This window comes from Sphaeroforma arctica (assembly GCF_001186125.1).
Source record: "Sphaeroforma arctica JP610 unplaced genomic scaffold supercont1.342, whole genome shotgun sequence".
NCBI lineage: Eukaryota > Ichthyosporea > Ichthyophonida > Sphaeroforma > Sphaeroforma arctica.
Window position 1 is genome coordinate 29,764 of NW_014040216.1, and position 26,745 is coordinate 56,508.

At 40.5% G+C, this 26,745-nt stretch overlaps 6 protein-coding genes across 6 annotated transcripts; 4 read left to right on the top strand and 2 right to left on the bottom strand.

Annotated features, from left to right (window-relative positions):
• Positions 1 to 10,768: 10,768 nt before the first annotated feature.
• SARC_05399 (hypothetical protein) lies at positions 10,769 to 11,254 on the bottom strand (the record flags this gene model as incomplete). The annotated part of the gene is made up of 1 exon (XM_014300734.1): positions 10,769 to 11,254. The coding sequence occupies one exon, from the start codon at positions 11,252 to 11,254 to the stop codon at positions 10,769 to 10,771; it is 486 nt and encodes a 161-aa protein (XP_014156209.1).
• Positions 11,255 to 14,939: 3,685 nt separating this feature from the next.
• SARC_05400 (hypothetical protein) lies at positions 14,940 to 15,528 on the top strand (the record flags this gene model as incomplete). The annotated part of the gene is made up of 2 exons (XM_014300735.1): positions 14,940 to 15,102; positions 15,152 to 15,528. 2 exons carry the CDS (start codon positions 14,940 to 14,942, stop codon positions 15,526 to 15,528), a joined length of 540 nt encoding a protein of 179 aa, XP_014156210.1.
• A 2,525-nt stretch (positions 15,529 to 18,053) lies between these two features.
• On the top strand, positions 18,054 to 19,504 carry SARC_05401 (hypothetical protein). Its single transcript, XM_014300736.1, has one exon. The coding sequence runs from the start codon at positions 18,446 to 18,448 to the stop codon at positions 18,851 to 18,853; it is 408 nt and encodes a 135-aa protein (XP_014156211.1). The 5' UTR covers positions 18,054 to 18,445; the 3' UTR covers positions 18,854 to 19,504.
• A 455-nt stretch (positions 19,505 to 19,959) lies between these two features.
• On the top strand, positions 19,960 to 20,517 carry SARC_05402 (hypothetical protein). The gene has a single exon (XM_014300737.1). It carries the CDS (start codon positions 20,020 to 20,022, stop codon positions 20,410 to 20,412), a length of 393 nt encoding a protein of 130 aa, XP_014156212.1. The 5' UTR covers positions 19,960 to 20,019; the 3' UTR covers positions 20,413 to 20,517.
• SARC_05403 (hypothetical protein) lies at positions 20,515 to 22,502 on the bottom strand. The gene is made up of 2 exons (XM_014300738.1): positions 21,166 to 22,502; positions 20,515 to 21,000 (listed from the first exon to the last, which is right to left on the bottom strand). Exon 1 carries the CDS (start codon positions 22,080 to 22,082, stop codon positions 21,588 to 21,590), a length of 495 nt encoding a protein of 164 aa, XP_014156213.1. The 5' UTR covers positions 22,083 to 22,502; the 3' UTR covers positions 20,515 to 21,000; positions 21,166 to 21,587.
• A 3,082-nt stretch (positions 22,503 to 25,584) lies between these two features.
• Positions 25,585 to 26,498, top strand: SARC_05404 (hypothetical protein; the record flags this gene model as incomplete). Its single annotated transcript, XM_014300739.1, has 1 exon — positions 25,585 to 26,498. Exon 1 carries the CDS (start codon positions 25,692 to 25,694, stop codon positions 26,496 to 26,498), a length of 807 nt encoding a protein of 268 aa, XP_014156214.1. The 5' UTR covers positions 25,585 to 25,691.
• Between the last annotated feature and the right edge of the window lie 247 nt (positions 26,499 to 26,745).

Below are 26,745 nucleotides of genomic sequence, written 5' to 3' on the forward strand. Positions count from 1 at the left end.
GCCCAGCGCAGAAGGTTCAGACAAATTCACCCAGGATTGGTGGTCCCAGCGTGGAAGGTTCAGAGAAATCCGAGATCAATGAACTTCGGTTACACACCGCCAGCCACCATTGCTGTACTATGCAAGTTATTTTAATGATCGACCTAATATACTAGAAATATAAATCAAATCATGGACGGCACAGGACGGCACAATACCCAAAGTCTGTACACACGAAATACGGACCACAACAGATGCGCCAGATGGGATACACCAATTTCTAGCTTGTTCTTTACATAATATATAAATTCAAGGACCATAATTATTTTAAACACTCTTCTTGAAAGGATTGATGAAAGAAATTCCTCGTGTACATGAGCATATAAAGCTAATCGTAGATAAGACAAGGGTTACAAATGAATAAAACACAATGAATACCTTCAAACAAATGTACAGGGGTCTGAGGGCATATCAGCCTAAGATGACACACTAGCGGATTATCATAAAATAAAGCTTATAAATATCATAAAAAATAAAGCTTCAAAATATCGTGGAAGCTACTATAGACGCTAAGCGAAGCGGGACTGAATTTGTGTCGATATTAAATAAAGTATGCCAGCCGTGTAATGACTGTGATCGTACCCAAATCAAGCGTTATGGATTCGCACAATTGGTGAGTGCATGGCGCAGAGCCATCATTGAGTTAGTTGACGTTGTCTATGTCCAACTACACAGGTGACCGCTACATTTGTCATGTGACTCCACGAAACAACAAACGCTCGCAGACTGTGGCACAACTATGTTGAGTGCATGGTGCAGAGCCATCATTGAGTTAGTTGACGTTGTCTATGGCCAACTACACAGACGACCGCTACATTTGTCATGTGACTCCACGAAACAACAAACGCTCGCAGACTGTGGCACAACTATGTTGAGTGCGTGGCGCAGAGCCATCATTGAGTTAGTTGACGGTGTCTGTGGCCAACTATACAGGCGGCCGCTACATTTGTCATGTGACTCCACGAAACAACAAACGCTCGCAGACTGTGGCACAACTATGTTGAGTGCATGGCGCAGAGCCATCATTGAGTTAGTTGACGGTGTCTGTGGCCAACTATACAGGCGGCCGCTACATTCAAGTCTAGCTGACCACCGGTGGCCGGCACTGTTCCCCAGCGCGAAAGGTGCAGAAAAATCCGCCCAGGAGTGGTGACTACAGCGTGGAAAGTTTAGGGAAGTTCACCCATGAGCGGATCGTGCGAACTGAGATCGAGGTATTCGCGACACATTCCTATTTTGTAGTAAATTATGTGAATGATTGAACCAACCAACCTAGTACTAGGTTGGTTGATTCGGTCATTCACGTATTTTGCTATGATGTAGGCCCAGTCGCTTGCCGATAACATAAATAGTTCGAATCTGATGCACCCTTTGATCGTTTAGGAGTTTAAAAACATTATATGGCGGACGTATAAATGGGGTTATATGTACTATAAGTCGTGATTCATAGATGGAGCGATAGCAGATATGAACCTATTTCTGACACTTTCAAGACTATCTAAAAAGCTTCAACATTGATAGTCGTAAATGCCTACTTCAGTCCCACGAACAAGGAGATAGCTTGTTGCCCATTTCTATTGGCATTGACGTCACGATATACTTGCCTACAACGTTCATTCCAATCTTTCTGCATATCCGTCATATGTTCCAAAAATCTTGCCGTTGATTTGACCAACACGGACGAATTTGACTTAAACGCAAATCTCACTGTGTGATTGAAACCCCTAATCGACTCTCCGTCTGAGAGGCGTCTAATCATACAAATACTGAATGGCTATTCTTCTGGTTACACGATTCACAATAAGCCTGTGTGAGCAACAAGCGTTGTCGCGAACCGAAAGGCTGGGGGAAGGGCGGAGGAGGAGGGAAAGCTGGTTTAAAAATAACGGGCATCTCATATTAGAATATATTCAAAACGTACGATAAATAGTACATCTATTCAAACAGTGCATCAAATTTTGAAATTATTCATGTGTATACAAAAGGCCTACATACTACAATACTTTAATGAGCTCTATTTGAATATCTCAGTAGTAAAATAATATCAAAGTTTTTAAGCCCGTCAGTGTATGAACTTTCTTCATTCAATCATCTCCGAGTGGCTGTTCTATGAGTTAGGGTCAAATGTCATAAATAGGAGATTAATAATAGGCAAGGTATTTCAAACAATGTATTGGATTGATACCTTCTATGAATTTGCCGTATACCAATGTACAGTCGGCATACTCACGTCAGTTCATGATCTATTTTTTTTGTTCATATCCGAGGGGCTGTTCCGTGAGTGTGAAACAAACCTCTTAAATGTGAGATTAATGATAAGAAATTTGAAACATTACATTATATTGACACACACCGTCCATGAATGATGTTCCCGCATACATATGTACATTTTCCAAACTTCCCATTCAGTCTGCAAGCCCGAGATTTCATGAACTACTTCCCATGTTCATCTTTGATCGGCTTTCCTGTAGCAGGCATCAAACATCATATATATAATATTAGTAGTGAGTCGATGAGACATGCATTAAATCGACAAAGTTCACTAATCGACCACATCACTATAAATACGAGGCAAACACAACGACAAAATAACTAGACCATTGTATATTCCCTATACACTGGAGAGAGAGTTTATAACTTTCTTCATCCCGCACACACGTGTGGATAAGTATGCTTTTTTTTCTATCTCCCGATTATCCCATACAAAATTCACTAATACATGGTCTACGGTGGGCTTGGGTCCAGAGTTAGGACCGGATTGGAATTCCCGCCAATTTTGACGGATTGTTCAAAATGACTAAATTCACGATCGTAAAAAAAATTCGGGAATTTTAGTAGCTAAGTGACCAGAACCAAAGAGACGGAATTTCCGCAAATCGTAAAGATGAAAAATCCCGAACCTTCACATGAACTGCTTTACTGATAAAAAGTCTGATATCTTCATAGTTACGTGGTTAATAAATAAAGCTGGCGCGTCGTCAAGGACGGCACTTCAACCTGAATTCATTTATTTTAGCCTATATTAATTTCTATAAGCCGAATATGGATTTGACTATATTTTCAAGTGACCGGACTACTATATCTATTACATCATGTTCGCAACAAGGACATTATTTTACAACATGTTCGCAACAAGGAGATTTACTATTTTTCTTTCTATCAATATGGCTCAAGGAAGTGAGCAACATGTGCCACTAATGGCCGATATGAGCACGACGAAGGTCAGCTACCTGATGCGCAGAATTGGAGTCACCCGCCGGAGCTTGGTGTGAAGTTAGCTCAACCAGGCTGACCATATCGTACTAAACTTTAAGTTAATGGAAATATAGCAAAATACAAAAAGTAGTTGTTTTCAACTTCAGCCCTCGGTAGTGAGCTAGAAATTAGGGGATTTTAAATTGAGAATTTTGTCTATATAGCTCCCCTCTGATCACTCACTACTTCGGTCTAGATTTATTTGGGGTCAACAACTAATATTAAACCTATTTTATTGGGTCATATTCATGATTCGAAACAGTCCTCCAACTACAACTATCAATAAAATAATTCTAAATCCAACTTGAGGAATATCAAAATCGAAATCAAAACACTAATCCGAGTAGATATTTTATTTCACCTATAGTTTCATCACTTGGTACCTAACTCTCTATCTCATTTAAAGCATTGAAAGGCATATCTAGTTGGCTAACCAGGAGTACTCAACATGTCCTATTTCACAGTAGATTAATTTGCGTTGCGAGTATCTGGCAATATACGAAGCCTAAAAAATGTCTGAGAACCTGTCTTGTATATATTTCAATGTTGGATAGAAAGTGAGTATTGCAAGAAAAGCCACCAAATGTTCACAGTGGAGTCTATATACTTTAAAATATACCATAGCATTTTCGAATGTTCAAGATTGCATTGTTGATTACTGCAAAGATCTACCTCTACGTCTTTCGTATTCAAGACTTTGAGATTTACGTAAGCATGTGCTTTTACTGTTAGGGACCCGTTATTTTGACATTGAAACCAACTAGACCTTGTCTAAATAACTAATTGGCAATGAATCCGACGCCTGAAGATAAAGAAATGGCTAATTACTTCTCTTAGTTGACGAGCCTGGTCAATGATACTTAACAATTTATTAAATCTTTGAGCACTAGTATTGAATAAAGCATGCATTGGATTCCTCATCGGTCAATAAAGGGTTGTGATTCTTCGGCACGAAGTTCCGTCATTAAACCGTTCGATAGATGATCAATGATGATGAAACAACATCCGGCAATAGGTCGAAAGAACAGAAAGATGAAAAAAATCATGTGACAGTAACCACGCAATATATAGGATAGTGGTTTCCTGCGATAAGTACTAGATTGGTTTGCTGCCATTACACCTAAAAACTACAATCTGGAAAGTGTCGCGAACTATGAAGAAGCTCGAGGCTATGTCGTGTTCTCATCGTTTTCCAGTTGACACGAGTAGGAAATCGGTTGATGCATGTAAGGACCATATGCAGCCGCGTCGCCAACTACGCTCATCATGTAAACTTCAGAGGAAAAATACTAAGTTCTACTATATTGAAATAGCCATAAGACAAGTCAAGTCAGTTTGGATTAATCAATTGTAACTTGTTTACCAATAATCAGGGTTGCCTCTTGTTGAAACCCTGAATACCTTCGATGCCACATAATGTACTTCTAATACTTCTATTGATTGATTTCACTAGAACCACTAAAGGTTCATAGACCACATGACCTAATTATAGATAGATGGAGGTATGTGCAATAGTGATCATAAGTAGAGGTCCTTCTGAGGCAAAGTTCAAAGAAAGAAAAAGACTTGTTGGATTTTGTTTGGCGGAGGACCAAAACCATACGTAGTAAAGAATTTACATAATTTAGTATATTACTGTCTACATCTACTATTATCTCAGAACCAAGTATATGAGTCATACCATACTCAGAAAGATAATTTAGAACTCTTTGGAATATTGGAAAAAGGACTGTCCTTTATTATCTAAAGGTATATAAAAACCAATGTCTCATCTCGTCTGATATTGATAGTTTAGCAGAAATTGTTGAAGAAGGAGAAACATGTACTAAATATTCTAAAGATACATAGAAACCAATGTCTTTCCTCGTCTGATCTCGATATTTTAGAATTACCAGAGGTCAAATTTATGCAAGCAGTAGAAGCCGAACATGCTCAGGCGGTAGCGGATATCTCAGTGAATACTGAATCTGCATATCGTAAGCATCACCCAACAGTGCACAATTGATATATGGATAGGACATACGACGATCATGTACGCTCGCAGCGTTAGCCTGAAGAACTTTCGGATACATCAATCACAGTATCTACTGCAAACGACATGAAGCAGCAAGTCTGGACGCTGGCACAACGGATGATGTCTGATGATGTGGAGAGATGTAGTTAGGATGCGCTCGCGCATTTAGGGTACCAATCGCGAATCGAACGAAACACTTAAGATATGTTTTATGATTGCGTATACACGTAAGCCAATGGACTGGTCTATGTAATTACTACTCGTACAACCCAAAAAATATTGCAGCTACATGTGTTTATACTTTACCAGCATAAGAAAGTGGATTTCACGAGCTGGACATATTCATGTTAACAAAGAGTATTTCTAGTTGCCATTGCTCCGCAGTCTAGACTAAGTGGTTATATATCAGGTAAATGGGTAGCCTATGCGCACACTAATAGACACGGGCGCTAAACGCTCAGTCATCACTTAGGCGTCCGCACGCAAGGTGCAACTATTGGGCACACCACCAGTGATCGACAGATATGTAGCGAAAAAATCCTAGCGCACACCCCGGCTGTGAAATACAATCGGTCCAAGATGCAGTATGATTATGCAGTCACCGAAGGGACATTCGAATTTATGAACTTACCGGACGCCATTAAAATTACTATCAGAATAATTATCGTTTGACACCTGAGCCTGGGGCTAACGGAATTGTCGTCGCCGTTTCCAGAAAAAAATCGTAATGTGATGGACAAACTATTAGCGTTGATACTATTACGGATGACGCCCGACATTACAGAGCAAAAGGCTTTCGTAAACGTGCATCAGTTATCTCGAAATCAGTGATACGAGTATAAATTCAGCACGTTGTACGCGTCAGGGTAGTGAAGTGTCGGTACCTATCCCACGTGACACTCTATTGACACTTCCATAGAAATACGGCCACTTGTCAGTCTAAAATATTACGATCGAAAGTGACAAGATATTCGTTTCTATCTGTGTTTAAATAATTAAAGACGAATTCTTTTCTAGTAAATCCAAGGTGTTGTAAAATCACATTGATGCGTATAGCCTGAGTATTTGGTATGACTCATATAGCTGGGCTCTTTTTGAGACATTAGTAGATATAGGAAATTGTGCACTAGAAATGTAAGTTTTGAACTACAACCCAATTTTAAAATTCCATTATTTCTTCGATTTTTTACAACTTCTATTTAACAAAGGACCTTAGATCATAGCTACTAATGTGTTAGCATGATTCACATAGCTCCACCTATCCACAATGTGGCCATGTGAGCTATGAACCTTTAGTACTTATAGTAAGAGCACGTAGTAAAAATACAGGTACGCTCTGTGATGGAGTTTATTAAGGCTCTTACCAAGAGGTAACCCCGAACATGCTTACACAAGCTACCACTGTCTTAACTGACTTCGATTGTCGTATAATTATTCAATTAAGTAGAACTTGAAATATTTCATGTGAAGATTACATATTTTTCAGTTATAGTAGGGATTACATATAAATTGTTGTCTATATACTGACTATAAGATACATTATACAGACTACCATAGTTTATTTATTGAAGATATGATTTTGCCGGCATCCGTAAGCAAAAGGAAGGGAGCGGTTAGCGCTGTCCATAAAGTCTGCTGAGGTCCTGGAGAACACCTCTGGCTGTCTACTGAGAAGCCTGTTGACTAAACTGCTGAGGAAGCGACTTCTCAAGCAGAGTCCGGATCTTCTTCAGACAACGAACTAGTGGAGCCCTCTACATCGGATACTAAGCTCCGCGTTGCCACGGAATTTTATAGTATCGCCTAGAAATACGTCCCGAGACCTTACTTAACCTCTTGACCCCGCTGTTGGGGACAAACAAAATAATGATGAGGAATTTGTTGGAACTGATTTTCGGGACGTTATGGCTCTTCAAGTAGTAGACAAATAAACACGAATGCCACGCCATATTAAATCCAACGACTCGCCAGCTCGCTAAGCGTATCGTGATTGAGCCTGAATCTCTGCGTAGCTCAAGAAACCTCGCACTGCCATTGAAGGTAGTGACCCCTCACCTACTCTAGATCCTAGTCCAAGGGTTGCGCAATAAGAAAGCCATACAGTGCTCTATCGTCGAGTTTGCCGTCTGTATCACGGTTCTTGTATGCGATGTGACACCCGAATATTCTGAACATATCTATCGGGAATGCGTATCCTGTAAATTTTTGTATGGGGATGAGCTCATCTCTTCGGTGGGTATAGTATTGTATATGTTGGTAGTTTAAATCAGTGTTTCGGCAACATGGTAGTCGGCAGACGTGCATACTTCAGTTGTGCAAGCAGTACAGAAAACCAGTGAACCATGCAGTGTCTCCACCTTGATATGATATTGGGGCGTGACCATAGGCACGTACCTTAAGCAATATCCCAAATATGCAAGCATGCGCCTAGTTACGTCTGCTGTAAACTGTGAGCCTCGAACGATTTGCACTGAACTCGGCGACGAGATAAAAAATAGCATTCATCGAATGCAGCTATTAATATAGCGTCAAGAATTGTAGTTGCTTTCAGAACGCGGATCGGTTATGTCGACAAAGACCAACTCGAGAGACTCTGTGGCAGGTTCGTGCTGTCATTATTTGGTAGTATTCTTGTTCTTCTACTTTGCAGTAGTACATGCTTTTCATTGTTCCTCTGGTTGCTTTATGCAGGGTAAATCTTTTGGGATGTAGCTGAGGTGCCATGAAATTTGGTTGGCTTTATCGATGGATCCACTGTAGTCTTAGCTGTGTCGTCGACGTGTACGCAATATATTCTGTACTTTTCATGCACTGTCATGGTTTCAAAGCTCAGTAATAATATGTACATCATGTTGTTGGTATAATCTAATAAGTAGTGTGTCGCGCTGAGAGCAGGCTGATACTTAGCAGTGCAGTTTTGAATGTCATATCAATGAGTACGTCCCCCAGATCTACTAGCTGAACCACATACTTAGAATATATGATTGTACTATCAGCTACTTCAAGCGCACACCGGTCATTAATGCACATGTTGCGGACGAGATGATGCTCGTGGTACGTATAGGGGATTAAGCGTATTGAGGCGCATCTATCACAAGCTAGTCAGTATCCACCTCTAGAATCCATGTCTGACTGATCGTTCACATCCTTGTTGTCGATTGTAGGATTAATTATGGAGAATGCAAACTGTCTGTCAGCAAGTAGCTGGTCATCGGGCACTTGTGCTGACATTGCTTTGCCATGTCTGCCTTCATGTGCTTGGCGTCGATTGCTCTGGGATCGGTATGTTCTGTCACTGTTTTGTAGACGTCGGGTATCTCATAAATATCTGCCATCGTCGTAGTCGCGCCGATTGTGTCTATCTACTCGGTAGTCCTGTCGGTTGTGATCATCCCGATTATCGTAGCGGTATTGGAAGCGGTTGTTTTTGTTGTATCGTTCATCACGTGTACGGTAGAAACGATCTGAATCAAGTCGTCCATGCTTTCATTATTCATGGAAATATATATCTGTAGCCTCTCATGTCGTGACGAAATGCAGACTTGATCAGTCGATCGTAAGGTTTGCGACCGTCATGGTCCCGACCCTGATTACGTGGTTTACCGACAGCTCATGATTTAATTAATACCTGTAGCAAATGTACAATTTCCTGTTGATATAGATGCATGTGCACCGTGCACAATGACAGTTGGGTCACTTTCGTCTGGATCTAATACGATGGGATATGTGGTGAGCTCATTATACAACATGGTCATCATAGCGGATGTTTTCAACGTAATCTTGCGTGAGGTGAAGTGCTTTTCCCTCCTCATGTATTGTGACGTATGCTATGTTAACTTTTTGCCTCGTATCTTTTTTTGGGTTACATAGTTGATTTAATCGTGTGTCTTGTTGAGATCTGGTTCGATTCTTTGTACTATAGTTCAGTCTTCTGGAAACGTGGGGTTGTATTTCTTCGTTCTACTAGTTTCTCGAGTTATAGATGCATATTCTATAATGAAACGTAGTCGCGTACTCTGTATTGTCTACTTTTACTTAGTTGTGATCTTCTAAGATGAGCGCTTTGTTAACTTCTAACTTACGTTTAAGTATTGTTGCAGGCACTGTGAATTCCTACTAGTATTCTACTATAGTTTTTGTTCTCTGGATTCAGTCTTGTATAATATTCTTACTACCGCCTCTGTAGTTGAATGTTGGTTAGTATGGGTCTGTACAGAACTTCTTTCTTACTAGTACTTAGTTTATTTTAGTTTATAAAATAAAGAAGTGATCACTGTGACATTTCCTTGAATTTTCTAGTGTCCCAACTTTTGGTATTTTCACTATACGGAGAAGTTATCACTGTGACACTTTTGACCTTCTTGTTGTCCCAACATAGAAGATAATACTACTTTTGTGCACTGTTTCTTGTGCCTGTTCTGCTAGGGGTGCTTACCTTTGTTCACCCTAGTCTTACATTTGTGATAGTGTAGTATCTTTTGACGAGCTTGACTCTTGGACTGGGCTTGTTCTTTTCTTCGAAGCCTTGCTTGTTCGTCCCAACTTCTCGTTGCGTACTTCGTCCTTCACTCTTCTTGTTCTGAGTTTTGTTTGTCCCCTGCTCGTACTATTTCTATCTTTCTCGTTGTAGTATTATTTGTACTAACGGGTATGTAAAATAGAGCTGTGTCTCTGTAGATTGACTTACCGTGGTAAGAATATTGTTAAAAATGTAGAGTTTGAGAGTAGCTTGCAAGATACGATCAGAAGAAACATTAGACCTCTTCTCAAGTGCGAATCCTACAGCCAGCTAAAAGTCCTAGGCTGAGGGACTCGCATTGAGTCTTTATTTGTGTTTGTTGTTTTCTACACTAGAATCAATTATTACTTAAGTGTTGCTCTCACACGCGGGAGTCCCGGTATCATCTACCGGTATGCCCGCTATATTTCTGATCAATCTATCATCAGAAATATTGGATCCTTGATCCAAAACTCAGTATTTGATGATCCTGGGTTTTGGGTTTAGGATTGGCTTTTGTGGTAATCTGGCCCCTGGACACAACAAACGGTCAAATGCCTAATAATATATAAAAAGAATTGGATTAGCTGGCTGATACAATACTTCTTAATCAACTAAGGTTTATTAAGTTACTTTCTGCAGACGATACTTCAAGGTAGAAGTATTGTACTGCCGATACTAAAACTACGATGTTCCATCTAGCAGATTCGGCGGCCGTTTTCAGATGGCTCACACATGTTGACCATCCGTCGATTTCTGGACTATGGGCAGGGCCGTGCACATGCACCTGGACAAGAGGGCTGGTTCTGACCACCCTAATATTACAGTTCCGGGGAGACTCGTGATTGTAACGCATGGTGGCCCGAAAATTTGGAAAGGCGGCGGAGAACCGGCGGCCCCGATTTTTATTCCGAAATTACTCGGACGCGAAAACCAAAATTTTCAGGGAAACAAAGTCGTAATCATAGTCTCAGAAAAATAGAAGGGTCAGAACCGCACTCATGTGGTAGGAAGCGATCCAGTAGCAACGTCGAGTTGTGCTTGAGCTCCCAAGTCTGTAGGAGCTCATCGCGGTAGCTAACATCCGCGGGCGTCACCGATGGATACGTAACTTCAGCCGCGTGTTCCTGGAAGAACATCTCATCAGCGGGCGTAAAATCGCTGGATCGTGGGCGTTTGTGCTTTGTACACAGCCGCGTCCACTTGACACAGGCCTCATTAAAACCATACTTGAAACGGATGGCAGCCGCATAAGTGCAGAAAGCAAAGGTCAACGCTTGGCGTTGGTCGTCGGATATCGAAGGGACGTAGATTGAATCGTGCAACAAGAAATACGCATAAATCGAACTAGCCGTTGTGCCCCGAGAAACCATCTCATCGCGTTCGACTGGAGGTATATACGCCTTGATATTTTTGACGTGTATGCGGTTATCCTTATTAATTGCCATATATTTACATGTAAGATTTGGTCTATCAAGGCGTTATTAACGTCTTAGAGTAATTAAACGCTTAGGTTAAATCTAAATATAGTGAAATTCGAAATAAATAAACGAAATGAGTCTTTAGTAAAGCTAGGTATGCCTCGTGAAAACAGCAATACTCTGAGGGATTGTGAGGCTGAGACATTGCCTATATATAATCCTCTCAGTACTGTTTTCGCCGAAGGGATTTTATTTAGTGTTTCGTTGTCGCTCTATTAGAAACTATGGTATGTTTCGTTGGGGCGAATCCGAGAGACTCATAAAATCCTATCTTTAGAAGAAGAAAAAATAGTAAAAAGAAAAAGAAAATACTCTTGATGTCTTTTGTTATTATCTTAACCAATAACTTTCCACTTATCAAGAATTACCCACTTGCCATCATCAGACTGGCACATCTGGTTGGCTCATCGGAGGAACAACTAGGTATCGTTAATAGTCCCTAGAAGTCTATATTCGGTTGAGCCATCTCGCTACCGAAGTATTCAGATATAAATAAAGTTGGAAAGTAAATATAGTTCTATTAATAGAACCAGACCAACTCTTATGTTTGGTATTTTACTGGGGCCTTTTAATGGCCTCGTCCAAATATCTGATATATAGAATGGAAACGGTATTAATTAATAAAACCTTTAAAAACCATTTAGGAAACTTAAGTTCCTTGTACTATTAAGGGTATATTTTTAGTATACGTACTGCTTAAGAGTACGTTTATAACATTGAGTCTAATGTGGAGGCCCTGCTATTACAAGGGGTATCACGAATGTATCAACTGCGAAGTTAACCGGATCAAGCGCTACGGATACGCACCTTTACGCAGCGTATCAGAAGACGAGCCGTGGCTCCGGGTTACCATTGATTTGGTTGAGCTACCCACGTCCGAACACACGAAGGATAAATATGTCTGTCACGTGTTTGATGTCGCATCAAGATATAACGTATTGTATCCGCTGAAAGATAAATCGACACAAGCTGTGGCTGAGTGCATGTATAAGTGCTTCGCAGATTTCGGCTGGCCAGCTATTGTATGTTTAGTGAGTTTACAGGTGATGTCATGACGACACTGTTACTCGTTGCGGGATCATGCCATAAGATGGGTGTACCTTACAAGCCTCAGACACAAGGTGCGAACGAAGTACAACACAGAAAAATGAAGGAGTTCTTGCGAGCAGCACTACTTGATGATGCTGACATGTGGCCATACTCAATCAATTGGATACAGACACAGATGAACGAATCCCCTGATTCAGTCACTGGTACAACACCCGCTCACTATTTCCGGGGCTGTTATAGTGAATTACAGATCCCCTTCAACAAGGAGTCTCAAGATGATCATGTGTTACCATGGTCAGAGAAGATGCGTCGGACCAGAGATGTGGTCTATCCTTGTTTAAGGGAGATGAAGGACATCGCTCTCAAGAGGAGACAAAAGCGATGGAATGATACCAAGAAAGTAGTCGAGTTTGAAGTAGGCGATATAATCAACATTATGGCTCGCAACTCCGATACAACTGGGCTTACGGCTAAATATATTGGACCATTTATGATCTCTGTGGCCGATAAGAAGAACGGAACGTATGAAGTTAACAACGTTGACGGCTCTAGTGCCTTAAATTTCGGGTCACATCGAATCCCTACGACAGAGATCATCCTTCGTCACACACGTGAAGCTACTACACCTCTTATGTCTTACGAGTTCAAGAAGATTCTAGGGAAGTACAAACATGAGGATATGACATATTACACTACGGAGTTCGCCGATGGAGCACAGTATAATCTTCCACCATCAGCATTTGATGATCCAGATGTACTGAAGGCTTTTAATAAGAAGTTTCGCAAACGCTTACACAAAAATAAGGCTGATGCAGAAGCAATATTACTATCAAATAAGCGACCTGAAGTGGTTAAGATCCATCCACAGACATCATATATTCCCAGCTTTAAACAGCATGGAATGTACGTACCTCCCAAAGGCATTAAGAAACATCCCATTCACCATCGGGGACCACAAGGACCAAAGCCCAAACGTAATAGAGTAACCGAGTAACTTATAAAACGTCAAAGTATACTTTGTCTAAGAGAATATAACATAAGCATTGAGGCCGTTATATGATCGAAACCAGTTTCTTTTCTTTTCGCTTATACAATTCATGTGAGCTTTTTGAGTCTATGTGCTAATACCACATATAAGCCAACATTGGGATTTTCAAGCTGAGGGAGGGGGGCTATGTAAAAATAGCGGGTTCCTAATAGTAGTTGTACAATTAACGTATATTATTAACGTATTAGCGTATTAACGTTTTTACTTATAATACTGGAATACGTTTAACGAATTGGACATGAACAAGAATTGAGATATTAAAGATTCTGAACATGTGATAGTACTCAGTAGAGTATGGGACTCTACTGTGGACAATTAGGTGGTGTTCCAAATACAGATTGGTTTTTTTCCACTGGAATTAGAATTGTACATAATATGGGAACGACACCAATCTGACACCTGAAAATAACACTTTGGGAATATATAATTAATGAGAGTACCATGAGAGAGGGTCTCAGGCATGAAATGGTTGTTGGTACAAACCTATGGTATAATTCGATAATAATCTCAGAGCAAGATAATCCACTGAGAAATGGACAGGATCAGAGTTGTCAGAATTTAGGACAACATGGTTTTGATTCCTCCTAGCCAGCCAACTAGATGTGCCCGTCTATGCCTTAAATGGGATGAAGAGCTAGGTACCAAGTGATGGGGTTTAGGTGCAGATGTATACTGCTCCGACTTGGTGTTTTGATTTGATTTTTGATTTTCTTAAGGTGGACTTAGAGATATTATATTGGTTAGTTTGACTAGGTAATTGTTTCGAGGCGTGAAATGTAAACTATGCGTCCAATGAAATGATATTTAGTCTTAGGGATAATATTATTTATTTCAAAAATGGCAAGTATGTAGTAACTAAAACATAAATAAATCTAGGCCGAAGTAGTGAGTGATTAGAGCGGAGCATATAGACAATAGTCTCAGTCTAAAATCCCCTAATCTTTTGCTCACTACCAAGGGCTGAAGCTAAACTTATTTAACATTTTGCATTTTAACGTATTAACGTATTGTCTTATTAACGTAAACGTACTAATATCGTATAGTCAACCTAAAGGAGACCGACTTTTACACCAGGGTCAGGTGGCCTTTGCGAACCCCTTCCACAACAAGTGGGACCAGTCCCTACTTGGGGAAAAGTCACCAGGGTCAGGTGGCCATTGCGAACCCTTTCCACACCCCGGAGACAACGCTAGGCCTCATTCTGGAACAGCTCGATCGACGCATACAGCGAGTGGTCATCATCGTTTCAATATGGACCAAAGTTCTCTGGTGGTCTCTCATCGAACGGAACAGCCAGGACATGGAAATTCTGGAGGCTGGTGCCGTCCACTTCCCCGCACCGGTCGTCAAGAAACTAGGCATGGCGGTACATCCAACAAGACTCTATGTCGTAGTTCTTCACAGTCCCTTCAACAACGACTAAGCGCCAGGACCCCTTCATCTCGTATATGGGAGCTCCTTCATAATGGAGGAATTGCCTCCGGTACACAGCGCAACTACGCCTTTGCGCTGACTCACTGGCGAGCCTTTGCAGCCGCCAATAGCATCACCACTATGGTACCCACACCCGACCTGCTTAGAGCTTTTCTGTTCTACTGCTACCGTCAGGGGGTGTCCCTCGATCAGGTGAAGAAGATCCGTTCGGCAGCTAGTAATTATTATCGTTCCGACGGCCTTACCGAGATTCCTCCGTCGGCCTGGCGCCACGCTATCCAAGGTTTGTGAGACTTTGGAATGAGCGCTACGGTACACGCGATCCGGATCAGCCCAAGATCATCGCCCCTTGGATCCTCCAGCTCCTTCAAGCAGAGGATGTCGATGCACGTTGGCGCCACTTCTGGTCACCTACTGGCTAATCGGAGCACGTCGGGCAGCCAACAAGACTCTTGGTCCAAACTCTTTCATCTTTGAGCCCGTCAATCGCGTTCGGATTGTGAACCTCTACAAATCCAAAGTCATCGCCCGTCCTGTCGACCAGCTGACTTTCGACTTCTTTTACGCACACTTACTTGATGTAGTGGACACCCGTAGTGTCCCACTAAGCCCGGCCATGGTTCTCAATACCATGAACGACTCTGAGAGCATCACACTAGTGCGTAGAGAGTTTGTGCGTGCAGGATTGGCACGCACAGTCACAGATTAATACATCCAATGGCATGCCTTCCGCCGAGAGCTGGCCCAGAGTTTGTTCAGTCTGCGTATACCGGTCGACATCATCAGCTCTATCATGAGCATCGAGCAGGCTTCACTCACGCCATATCGCTCAGTAACGACTCCTAATGATGCCGACCGTCGTTTTAATTTACGTTTGAAAGGAAAACCTTCGGTGTAAACGGCGTGAACTTACAGTAGTGATAAAAACAAATATTATTATAGAAGGATACTCCTTCCAATAGTATTGTGGGACTGGAAGTAGTTCAGAGCAACAGTATAAAATATTTCGCGTTGTGGCGTCATAACTACTGTTATGACGCCACAGCACTAAATTTTATGCTGTTGTAAGATTCGGTCTAATAAAGGCGATACTAATGCCTTAGAATAAATAAGCGCGTAGGTATATTCTATATATCGTGTAAATATCGATATAAATAAACGAAATGAGCTTAATAAAGTTAGGTTTGCCTCGTGAAAACAGCAATACTCTGAGGGATTGTGAGGCTGAGACATTGCCTGTATATAATCCTCTCAGTACTATTTCCACCGAAGGGATTTTATTTAGTGTTTCGCTGTCGCTCTATTCTGAGGCGAGTCCGATAGACTCATAAAATCCTATCTTCAAAATAAATAAATAAATAAAAATACTCTTGACGTCTTTAGTTATTGTCTTAACCAATAACTTGCCACTATCAAGAATTACCGACTTAGCCTTCATCAGACTGGCATATCTGGTTGGCTTATCAGAGGATCAACTAGGTATCGTTAATAGTCCTTAAAAACCTATATTCGGTTGAGCCATCTCGCTACCGAAGTATTCAGATATAAATAAAATTGGAAAGTAAATAAAGCTCTATTAATAGAACTAGACCAACTCTTTTATGTTTGGTATTTTACTGAGGCCTTTTAATGGCCTCATCCAAATATCTGATATGTTAAATGGAAGAGGTTTAATTAATAAAACCATTAAAAACCATTTTAGGAAACTTAAGTTCCTCGTGCTATAAAGAGCACATTTGGGAGACTTAAGTTCCTCGTACTATTAAGAGTACGTTTATAATTTGCGTATTGCTTAAGAGTACGTTTATAATCTGCGTACTGCTTAATAGTACGCTTATACATAGAGTCTAATGTAGAGGCCCGGCTTATTACACTGTGTCACTTTCCTACTCCAGTCCTTGAATATACACAACTTTTCAATTTGTTGTGTATATTTAAGGACGAGGATAGTGTTCACTATCCCTCATCCTGTATTTCTTATTACTCCTACCCGTAACCACCCTTTTCATCCTGCATTTCATTTTTCAGCGCTATTTTAACCCAGGTTGCAGTTTTACATATGCATTCCCTTTCTGGAATCGTGCATCTACACAAGGAACGGTCTCTACATATTTACAAGTTTCTTTGTGCCCCCCGTACTCAAATCCGCGAACGAACAGAGTCAAGGCATAAGGGTTCTTGATCCATACCAAATTGTTCTAGATTGGTAGGATAGCTCTGATATAAATTTATCCATCTTGACGAGAAATCTCAACACTACGCCAGAATCTTCCAGTTTAGAACACATATACACTTATTAGATAGGAGAGCTTAATAATATAACTATGTGCTATGTACACGATCACTGACGCACGACGAAATGTAGATCACTAATTGGTTTATTTTATGTCCAGCGGGGATAGATGATCCAAAATATCGAAGGTCACAGATGTTTCACGATCAGTTCGTAACAAGATACATCTGGGTTGAGACGTGATTGTAATTTATATCAAAATTTTTCATATGTAGTATAGTAGTGGAATATATATATATAAGTGGGAACTGTAGGTTGCACTCATGTGGTGGCGGGTGTGGGGTTGAGATTCTTGACAGACTTGTCACTTGACTCTTGACTCCTGAGACGTGATTATAATACAGATTTATATTCATATGTGTAGTGTAGTGGGAAAAAACAAAACAAAACTACGTATGAGTAGGTGTGAAGTGTAGGTCGCACTAATAGTGGTGGCGCGTGTAGGCGGCTAGAATCGTAGGTGGCGTGTGTAGGTGGCTCTATTTATGGTGGTTCAAGATTTCTCTAGTTTGTCGTATTTTGTTTAAAAAAATAAAACACTCTACACCATTTTTTTAAAGTATTATTAAAACAGTCTAAATAGGACAATAGTAAGTATATATATTTAAAAAAAAATACACTCTATTTACAGACTACAGTCTTCAGTCTGCAGTCTGCACTCGACTTTGTCTAAACGACACCCGTCACTATAAAATTAATAAAATGTATATGAACCGAGTAAAATTATTTTGAATTTATGTTCTAAAAAAAGAAAATGCGGTTAATGAAATCACAGAACAGGACAAAAATTCCTTGGACTTGAAAATTACAACTGAACGGGTTTTAGGGTTTTAACTGGCGAAATTTTAGGGACCAGCACGTTGTTTTTATTACTGATCGATTTAAATGATAACAGAATCTAACATTTGCGTCTTTAAAACACAAACACGGTTGTATTTGTAAAAATATATCCGCTTTAACTTGCACGATGGGTGTCACCGGATTACTACCTGACGTGACTATTAACGGATTAAGTATAATACAGCAAAAAGCAAAGAGAAAGAGCATTGAAGTGCTCACTAGGTTCACAATAAATAAAAAGTGTCTAGTGGATGCTTCTGCACTAGTTCATCTTGCGATAGACCATTGCACACATCACAATTATATGAATGTATTGGAATTGGCAAGATGTATACATGTTCACAAAAATGGTGGTGCTACTGACGCTGTGGAGAAGCAAATAGAAAGTACCTTCCGCTTGTTTGGAGAGACTTGTAGAAGTCTCTCGTGAGAGCCGAATTTTGTCTTCAATGGCAATATTCCTCCTGCGAAGCAGAATGAGCATGCATAGCGTATGAAGGATGCTGCCTCTGCATTTATAAAGTGGCAAGCTCTCGACGAGAACGGAGAAGGCGCGAGCAAGGTCGGTGTGAAGTATTTAGCAGCGGCAGCCACGAGTACGTGGGATCACACGCGTACAGAAAATGACTGTTGGTTGACTATGAGCTGCCCTTACGTTGTTACTTCATATGAGGCAGATTCACAGCTGGCTTACTTATGCAGGAAACAGCCGAGCTGCTCCATTGTTGCGATGAGCGATAACGATCTCTTACTTTATGAAGGGGTAAGTGTTTGCTTTGATTTCACGAAAGAAGCGGCTAGAAAAACACCAACAACATTTGCAGTGGGAATAGTTGCACAACAACATGTGCACGCATATTTTAGTGACGTGGGTTTAAATTATGCATCTTTTATGGCTTGATGCATTGTAAGAGGCTGTGACTACACCAGACATTTACACGTAAAAGGTGCACCACTTAGTGGATTTTGCATTCAAGCGTTTACTGATGCAATTACAGACGACGATCATCATGGGCCTCTAGCACTTTACACTTCCGTACAACGATTGATAGAACATGGATTAACCATGGTCAAGAACCCACTCGTGTATAACAAATGCAAGTCTGCATTTACATCGGCTGTACTTGCATACTTTCACAGTTGGGTATTTGATAGTGAAGAAACGAAATGCATTGCTCTAACAGGTGATAATAGCGTAGCCGAAGACAATGTCGAATATCTGGGTAAGAGAATAGATAAAACGATAGTTGTGACTGCATATGCTCGCGGTGAATACAATCCTTTCGTGGGTGAAAGCTGTGCAATAGAAGCAAAGGGTGTATGACCACGACCTGCTATATTTCAGCATATATAGACAGTAATCAGTCGAAAAGAATGGAGCAAGCTACCACATATTTCTCCTGATAGTATGCTCGAATTTTTGGTCGAGCTGCGTATTTGAAGGGAAGAAATCGTAACGCATCACACATATCAACAGCAAACACACAAAACGAGCCTTCTGTCGTAGCTGTAGCACTTTGGAACTCTACATACAAATGTATGACTATTTCAGTGTGTGCAAATTTTGATGATGAGCACTCAGAGGTGTTTATACATGCACGTGTACCGAGATCACAACGTCCTTCTACAAAAGAAGCTTTTGCCAGGCTAGGGTTTAAGAAAACTGAATGATTATGACATAATTGCTGGCCTTTGTGAATGTCCACTCGGTCTAGGCGAAAAGTGTATGCGTGTCGCGTCATTAGTGTGGTGTTCTGTACAGCAATCAGCTCTCGGTAAAACAGACAAGAAAACAGTAGGCGAGCAAAGTCGAGAAAGCTCTACACTGCGTACAAGGGTATGTAAACTTCGATGGATATTTCTATGTTTCAAACTATGTTATATAAACTAAGATACAATTTAAGTCAGTTTGGGTTCTTACACAAGCTACCACTGCTAAATCCTAACTGACTTAAATAGTATCTTAGTTTATATAACATAGTTTGAAACATAGAAATATCCATCGAAGTTTACACGTATCATGTGAATGGATACAGCCACATTTTCCAACTGGAATTCTAAAAATTGATGTCAAAAAGACCCATACATTTAACAATCATCGAGGATCCTAAAACAATTGGTGAACAACAGGACAAAATTGTAGGCGGTACTAAAAGCACTCAACGAAATAGGGTACCGCTGCATAATAGAACGAACAACACTAACATCATTCTGGCTGAGTTGTACAGGAACGAAGATCCTACAGAGCCTAAAAAGGGGGTATTAGCACAAGATGATAACTTAGACGCAAATCTCAGCGAGAAGGAGAACATATCGCCCGTGCCAAAACGAAAACAGCGGTCAGGGTTGCGTATGTATGTATCAGATCGACCAGTCATGCAAGAGTTGAATAAAATAATGAGTGAGAAATCGGAGTGGCATGGCGATAAGCTCTCATTATGGGCAGAGAGGAAGATATAACACTTAGCTTTGTATGACGATATAATGGAGGGATATGGGATACGTTTCTCGGGCAGTTCAGACAACGATATATGATTAGAGTTTTAAAGCATTAATAAACATCGCATTTATTTCAATAAAAAAACTAACTAATGTACATTGATAGAGATGATATCTGTCAGGGAAAAGCAGACTTCGGCTGCTTTGGTAAAAAAGTGATCTACGAGACGAATTTCTTGAGCCAACATTCTAAACAATTTGGCACGTGCGTTCACACGTTCAATGTATATTTTGCTAGAGGCTATCTTCTTTGTTTTTTCATTATCATCGATTAAAAACTGCGTGTCTTTCTTAAGCATTGGTGGCATGTTATATCTGCAGTTGTGCGGTAACAGATCTCTGATATGGAAACTCTTGTCTCCCATTGCCGACAACCCGGGTCACATCTTGCATACAGGTCACTAATTCTTCCAGGGTAAAGGGGCAAAACATATACGCCGTGACCCGCTGCCGACATACCCACAAGGACTTTGTCCGTATTGTGGTGCTTGTACTGTCTCCAGGTTGACCGCTGGAAGTCGAGTTTGGCCGGTGTTTTTATGAAGAAGTCTAAAAAAAAGTAGAACAAAAGATGTATTTTTAAATAAACGATATTTAAGTAATTATATATAGCCATATAAAACACACACACACACACACACACACACACACACACACGCACACACACACACACACACACACGACACACACACACACACACACACACAGACTTACCCGTGCAATCGACGATAAGTGACACCTCAGGATACGTTTCCGCAAAGCAGGTGAGTTTTAGTGTATCCACAATTTCTTTGGCGAATAGATTGATTGGATCATTGGAAGGGTGTCGGAAGGATGCGTATAGAAATTTGTTGACATCATTAATTATATTTGACACTGTTTGACTACAAGCCAAACAGATGCATCACAATCGCTTCATCTAAACCATGTCTCACACGAGTAAATCAAAGAAGTACTGCGTCCTTAAAATCCATACTCTGACGTCCGGGCTTATATCTCCCTCCTCACTCTTCCAGCCTTCTTAAGAAAATGCTAAACTTCCCGAAGGACTGGAAAGCGGACAAGAACCGAGTTCGCTCTTCCTCATGGCATATATAATTGTACGACAACTTGAATACGCGAGTATCCTTCATCATTCATGCGAAGTCGTGGTTCTTATGCTGCAGTTTTTCGATTTCATCTTTTTGCAGCGATAGCTCAAAAGATTCATTCATCTGTCTTTGCGTTTCTAGCATAGACGTCTGTTCTTTTTCTCTCTGTGCATCTTGAAGTTTCTGGTTTATTTTTTCTAACTTCAGTTTTGCATCAGCTAGGCTATGTATTACTTTCTGTGTCGCTGCCACTTGCGTATTCAGTTGTACTTTCAGTTCTTTGTTTTCCTTTTGTAATGCGGCGATCTCGGTATTAGGGTTGGTCTTCTTGTGACACCGTTCTGAGTGATAGTTAACTTGCGGCTGCTCTCGCAGTGCATGACGCTTGCTTCCCCTCACCAAGGAGAAACCAATACTCTCTTGGAGTTCAGTGGCTATATCAGCTTGTAGAATCAATGTTTGAATTTGCAATGCATACTGTTCCTTCTCAGATGCCTCCTTATCTACAGCTTCCTTTCTTTTGTACTGCCCTTCTGTCATTGCAGCATCTGGCTTGAGGTTGATGTACTTATTAACTGAAAATATACTTCAGATCTATATGCTTGCGACAACACTTGTGACCCTTGTTTATTTCAGTCACTACCCTCTCTCCAAGTTGTGGATCGTCTTTATCGAGTCTACCCAACATAATCATCCACTGCTCAAACACTTTAAATGTCCACTGTTGGAATGCGAACAGCGGGATTGTATCTATCTATGATATTATTGTAGTATTCCGCTACAGACCCGCCCATACTGACGAAATATGCCTTTCAATTGTACACCGGCACTACAATTAGCTAAAATAATATAATATGTCTATGGCACTTCGACTGCCTACCACAAAGCTACATAGCAGACGCTATGAGGGGCTGGGCTGCACACGTCCACATATGCACATTTATGCAAGGATTGTAAGATTTGAACAGATAACAAACAAAAAACAAAACGTGCTTGTCCCCAATTTCGGAGTAAAGTAGCTAAAAGAAAGTATTTTTTATAGGTCTATTGTGCAATCCAAACGATCAAGCCATCTTTTTCTCTCTCTTGTAAATAGTAAGGCTATGAAGCGATTTTTATTTTTAATAATATTCAGAAGTATGGATCACAGCCCTAAATTGAACAAGGCTATGTATGGATCCACGAATTCACAGGTTTTTTATGGAACATTGGCTCCCTCTCTTAGTCTGAAGCGTTGTATTCTATTTCAGGTGATAGGTGTAGATTATGTACCGAAAACTGATACTTGACTGTTGTATCGGTATTCTTTTTTTTTGCGAAGTGTACACGCTTAATAGTTCGGTACTTGGACCAAAGTTGCCTTACGTGGGCCCATAAATATCGAACCTACCTTTGCGAAGGGGCCGGATGCGGTTTTGGACACGGGCTTGGGCGTTTTAACAAAAAAATATACAAAAATAAACTAAATAAATAAATAAAAGTTACAACTTTTAACTTTACGCAAGGTTAGGTGGAGTGTGGAGAGTTGGAGACTGCTGGAGAGTGGAGACTGGAGAGTTGGAGACTGAGACTGCTGCCTGCTGGAGGTGGTCTGGTGGGGAGAACAGAACTGGCGTCTGGTCACTGGTGGCGAGTGGCAAGTTAGGCAACAGGCGAGTGGCGAGTGGCGACTGACGAGTGGTGACTGGCGAGTGCCGACGTTGGCGAGTGAGGTGAGAGGACTGAGGAGACTGATGGCAGTGATGAGTGGCGGGGAGTAGTGTTGTGGACATTTGATTTTTGATTTTTGTATTCTCATTCATCTGATACTATTTTACTATTTTATTTTATCTTTTAGTTTTTTTCTTATCATAAATAATCAGTTTCTCTATCAGAACAAGAAGTGAAAACACGCCATTTTATTCTTTACTCTATAGAGTCAAAAGTCCTGCGTCCTTGACAGTGTTATAGTCTCGTGCGATAAAAAATAAATAAATTTGTACTGGTTATTATACTGTTTGTCGTCTCATTTGCTGGGTTGATAAACGACGCCGACATTTCGCCAAAAGAGTGAAACGACATGTCAATGATGTCCCACTGTCCTACAACATTTCGAAACAACATTTTTGTAGGACGCGACATGATGTCGTCCGCGGTCCCGCTCTCTCTCTCATCCCTAACATAGCCCTCTAAATTGAACATCACTGAGTACAGTAAATAAATATTTATAAAATAAAAAAATATCTCAAGCATGTACAAATGTACAGTTTTGTTATGTTTTTAAAATTATTGAAAGATTGTACGCTTGTGTTTTGGCCCTACATACAGTATAAATAATTTATATTTTTCCTAGTAATCAGGTACAATTTTACTTTTTGGACAAGAATTCTTAAAAACAAAAACTCTTGAAATAGGATACGATTACCCGATGAGAATCGAGAAACATTTTTTTTCAGGAAGGTGACGACTCGTTACTATTTGTCCGCGCCAGGGATTTTGTACCAGAGTTTGGTCAAATTGCTTTTAATGACAATTCGAAAATTTTCAGTACAAATTGATGTAATAACTGATGACTCGTCTTTATTGGGCCTGGGACTGGTGTTTTTTATATAGATTGACTTTATTTACTTCAACCAATCAATCATGTTTAAAAATATTGTGAATTTGTACATATGTAGCTCGATTCACATTATATATATTTTTAAAATAGGGAGTGTGCAGACTGCAGGACTTTGTCTATACGACACCCGTCACTATTTTTTTTAATAGGACACCTTTCACACCTATATATGCTCTTCACAAATTCAGTGGGTGCAATCTTCAGGTCAGTGAGAATAAATTCAGTGGGTGCAATCTTCAGGTCAGTGAGAATATATATTTTACCCTGTTTTTTTGGCGCAAAGCTGCCAATTGCCAACTGTCAAGTGTCAGGTTGAGCGATATACAATTTCTAGTTGGCTACTATGCTTTTCTTGGTCCAAGTTTTAGTTTTAGGACAACTTTTCAAGTGCAAACTTGAAAATTATGTATAAATTATTTTGTTCCAAATATAAGTTACAACTCTTTTAAATATTTTGCCCCAAATAGAAGTTTAAATTTAAAAAAAAAATAAAAGCTGTTTATATTTTACAAATATATTTCAAAAAGCAACAGTCAAAGGTTGTGCGCTTATACAGTGGCGGACTGACGTCTGACGGTGAGTGACCCCATAACTATGAGGTTTCGGCTCTCCAGGCTCCACTCTTGTGGTCGCCAGTTCTCCACCCGCGGCCATTAGTCCGCCGTAGTGGCCTACTGGGCCACCGGCCACCGTCCACCGACTCACCGAGTTGTATTTATATCTATTGTCCTAATTTGTTTTAAAACAAAAGCAACAACTTTTGTGTCTTTTTCAGTCCGACATTTTACTTGACTCGGTATTGAGAGTATTTACTACTCGATAAACTAGTAACGCGTGGTTCTCATTACTATGGAGTAAAATTTTAACCTTTAAAAAAATAGCATCTATGTATTCCATATTCTACGATAATGTGAATAGTGCAGAATCCCGGATGACAGTGCTTAGAGTCGAATACGTAAAGGACACACACTCTCTCTCTTGTAAATAAAGCTATATGTCGACCACAGTAGTCAGTAACTCAGTACTCTCGGTAGTGAGTTCTGAGTAGGCTATTTAGAATACATTTCGATTTTGGGGTTTTTAAAATTGTTTTTGTTTAAAAAAAGTGTCAGGTTATGGGTTTAGTTTTTTTGTATAACTTAAAAAAAATGAACAAATACATAGCCTCCTAAATACAACAAAATATTCTATAAAAAAACCATATATCTTTTCGGTACATTTATAATTTTAAAAATATATATTGTACGAATACTACAATTCACATTCTATGTGAACAATATATGAGATTACACCACTACAAGCCCTGCGTATTCAGATGCGTGGCTGATATACTACAATTCACATTCTATGTGAACAATATATGAGATTACACCACTACGAGCCCTGCGTATTCAGATGCGTGGCTGATGTAGGGGTTGTATCACCGTTGTGTCTAGATTTGATTTGCGCCAAGGACATCTCAAGGCCGCTGGAGATGGCTGTGTTAGAATGTACTGTATGGTAATACGCTACTCACATTTTAGGATCATATTTACTGGTAATATATAATCATGAGTGTACACGATGCGCAATCTCACATGCGCCCTATCTCGCCAAGGAATCCTGAAGCGTCTCCGGCAGATAACGAGGGCATGTCTATGAACTGGACAGAAGATGCGTCTCGGGACAGTTTAGCAGGTTTAGGGCTTAATATGACGCATAGGGGCACTGACCTAGAGCTTCCTTCGCTGAATTCGTATGTATCCAGCACAAATGGGCGAGGGAGTGGCTTGTTTGGGCCGGAATTAACACAACAGGCCAACGATTTTAAGCTTAGTAAGGGACTTCACAGTGGCAGTCATGATAGTTTAGGCTCTTACAATGGTATTTGGGGCGAAAAGAGTAATCAGCCGATGATGAGGACCAACAGCAGTTCAGCTATGCTCGGTTCTCTCAGAGTTCAAAGTAACGACATTATTATGGGTGGCGTAGGTGCAGGCATGGATTTAGACTTGGGCATGAGAATGGGTGTAGGCATGGGCATGGGTATGGGCATGGGTATGGGCATGGGTATGAATATTAGTGATCTGGGTCTGGGCCTGGGCTCAGGCACAGATTTAAACTCGAATCTGAACTCGGACATGGACACAGGCATGGGCACGAAAACAAACTCCTGCGATGATATAAGTAGACAATCACGAAGTGCTAGTATTGGCCTTAGCCCTTACTCACCAGACGCCATGAGAATGGCGAATTTGAGCCTTGGCCTTGATTCACTGGGCATGAATGTAGATATGTGCGACTCTTTGCTGGGCGGAGAGTTGGGGGCGATGCTGACCGAGAATACTGAGGTATGGGAATGTACCTATTCACCTTGAACCGCAATCCACACACAACTAACCACCCTCTCACTCACTCTCTCTCACTCACAAATACAACACGACACACACACACACACACACACACACACACACACACACACACACGCACATATATATATATATATATAAATATACATACATACATACTTATATATATATATATATATATATGTGTGTGTCGTTGTGTTTGGGTGTGCGTGTGTTTTGTATATATAACCATATAAGCATGTATGCATGTATGCAT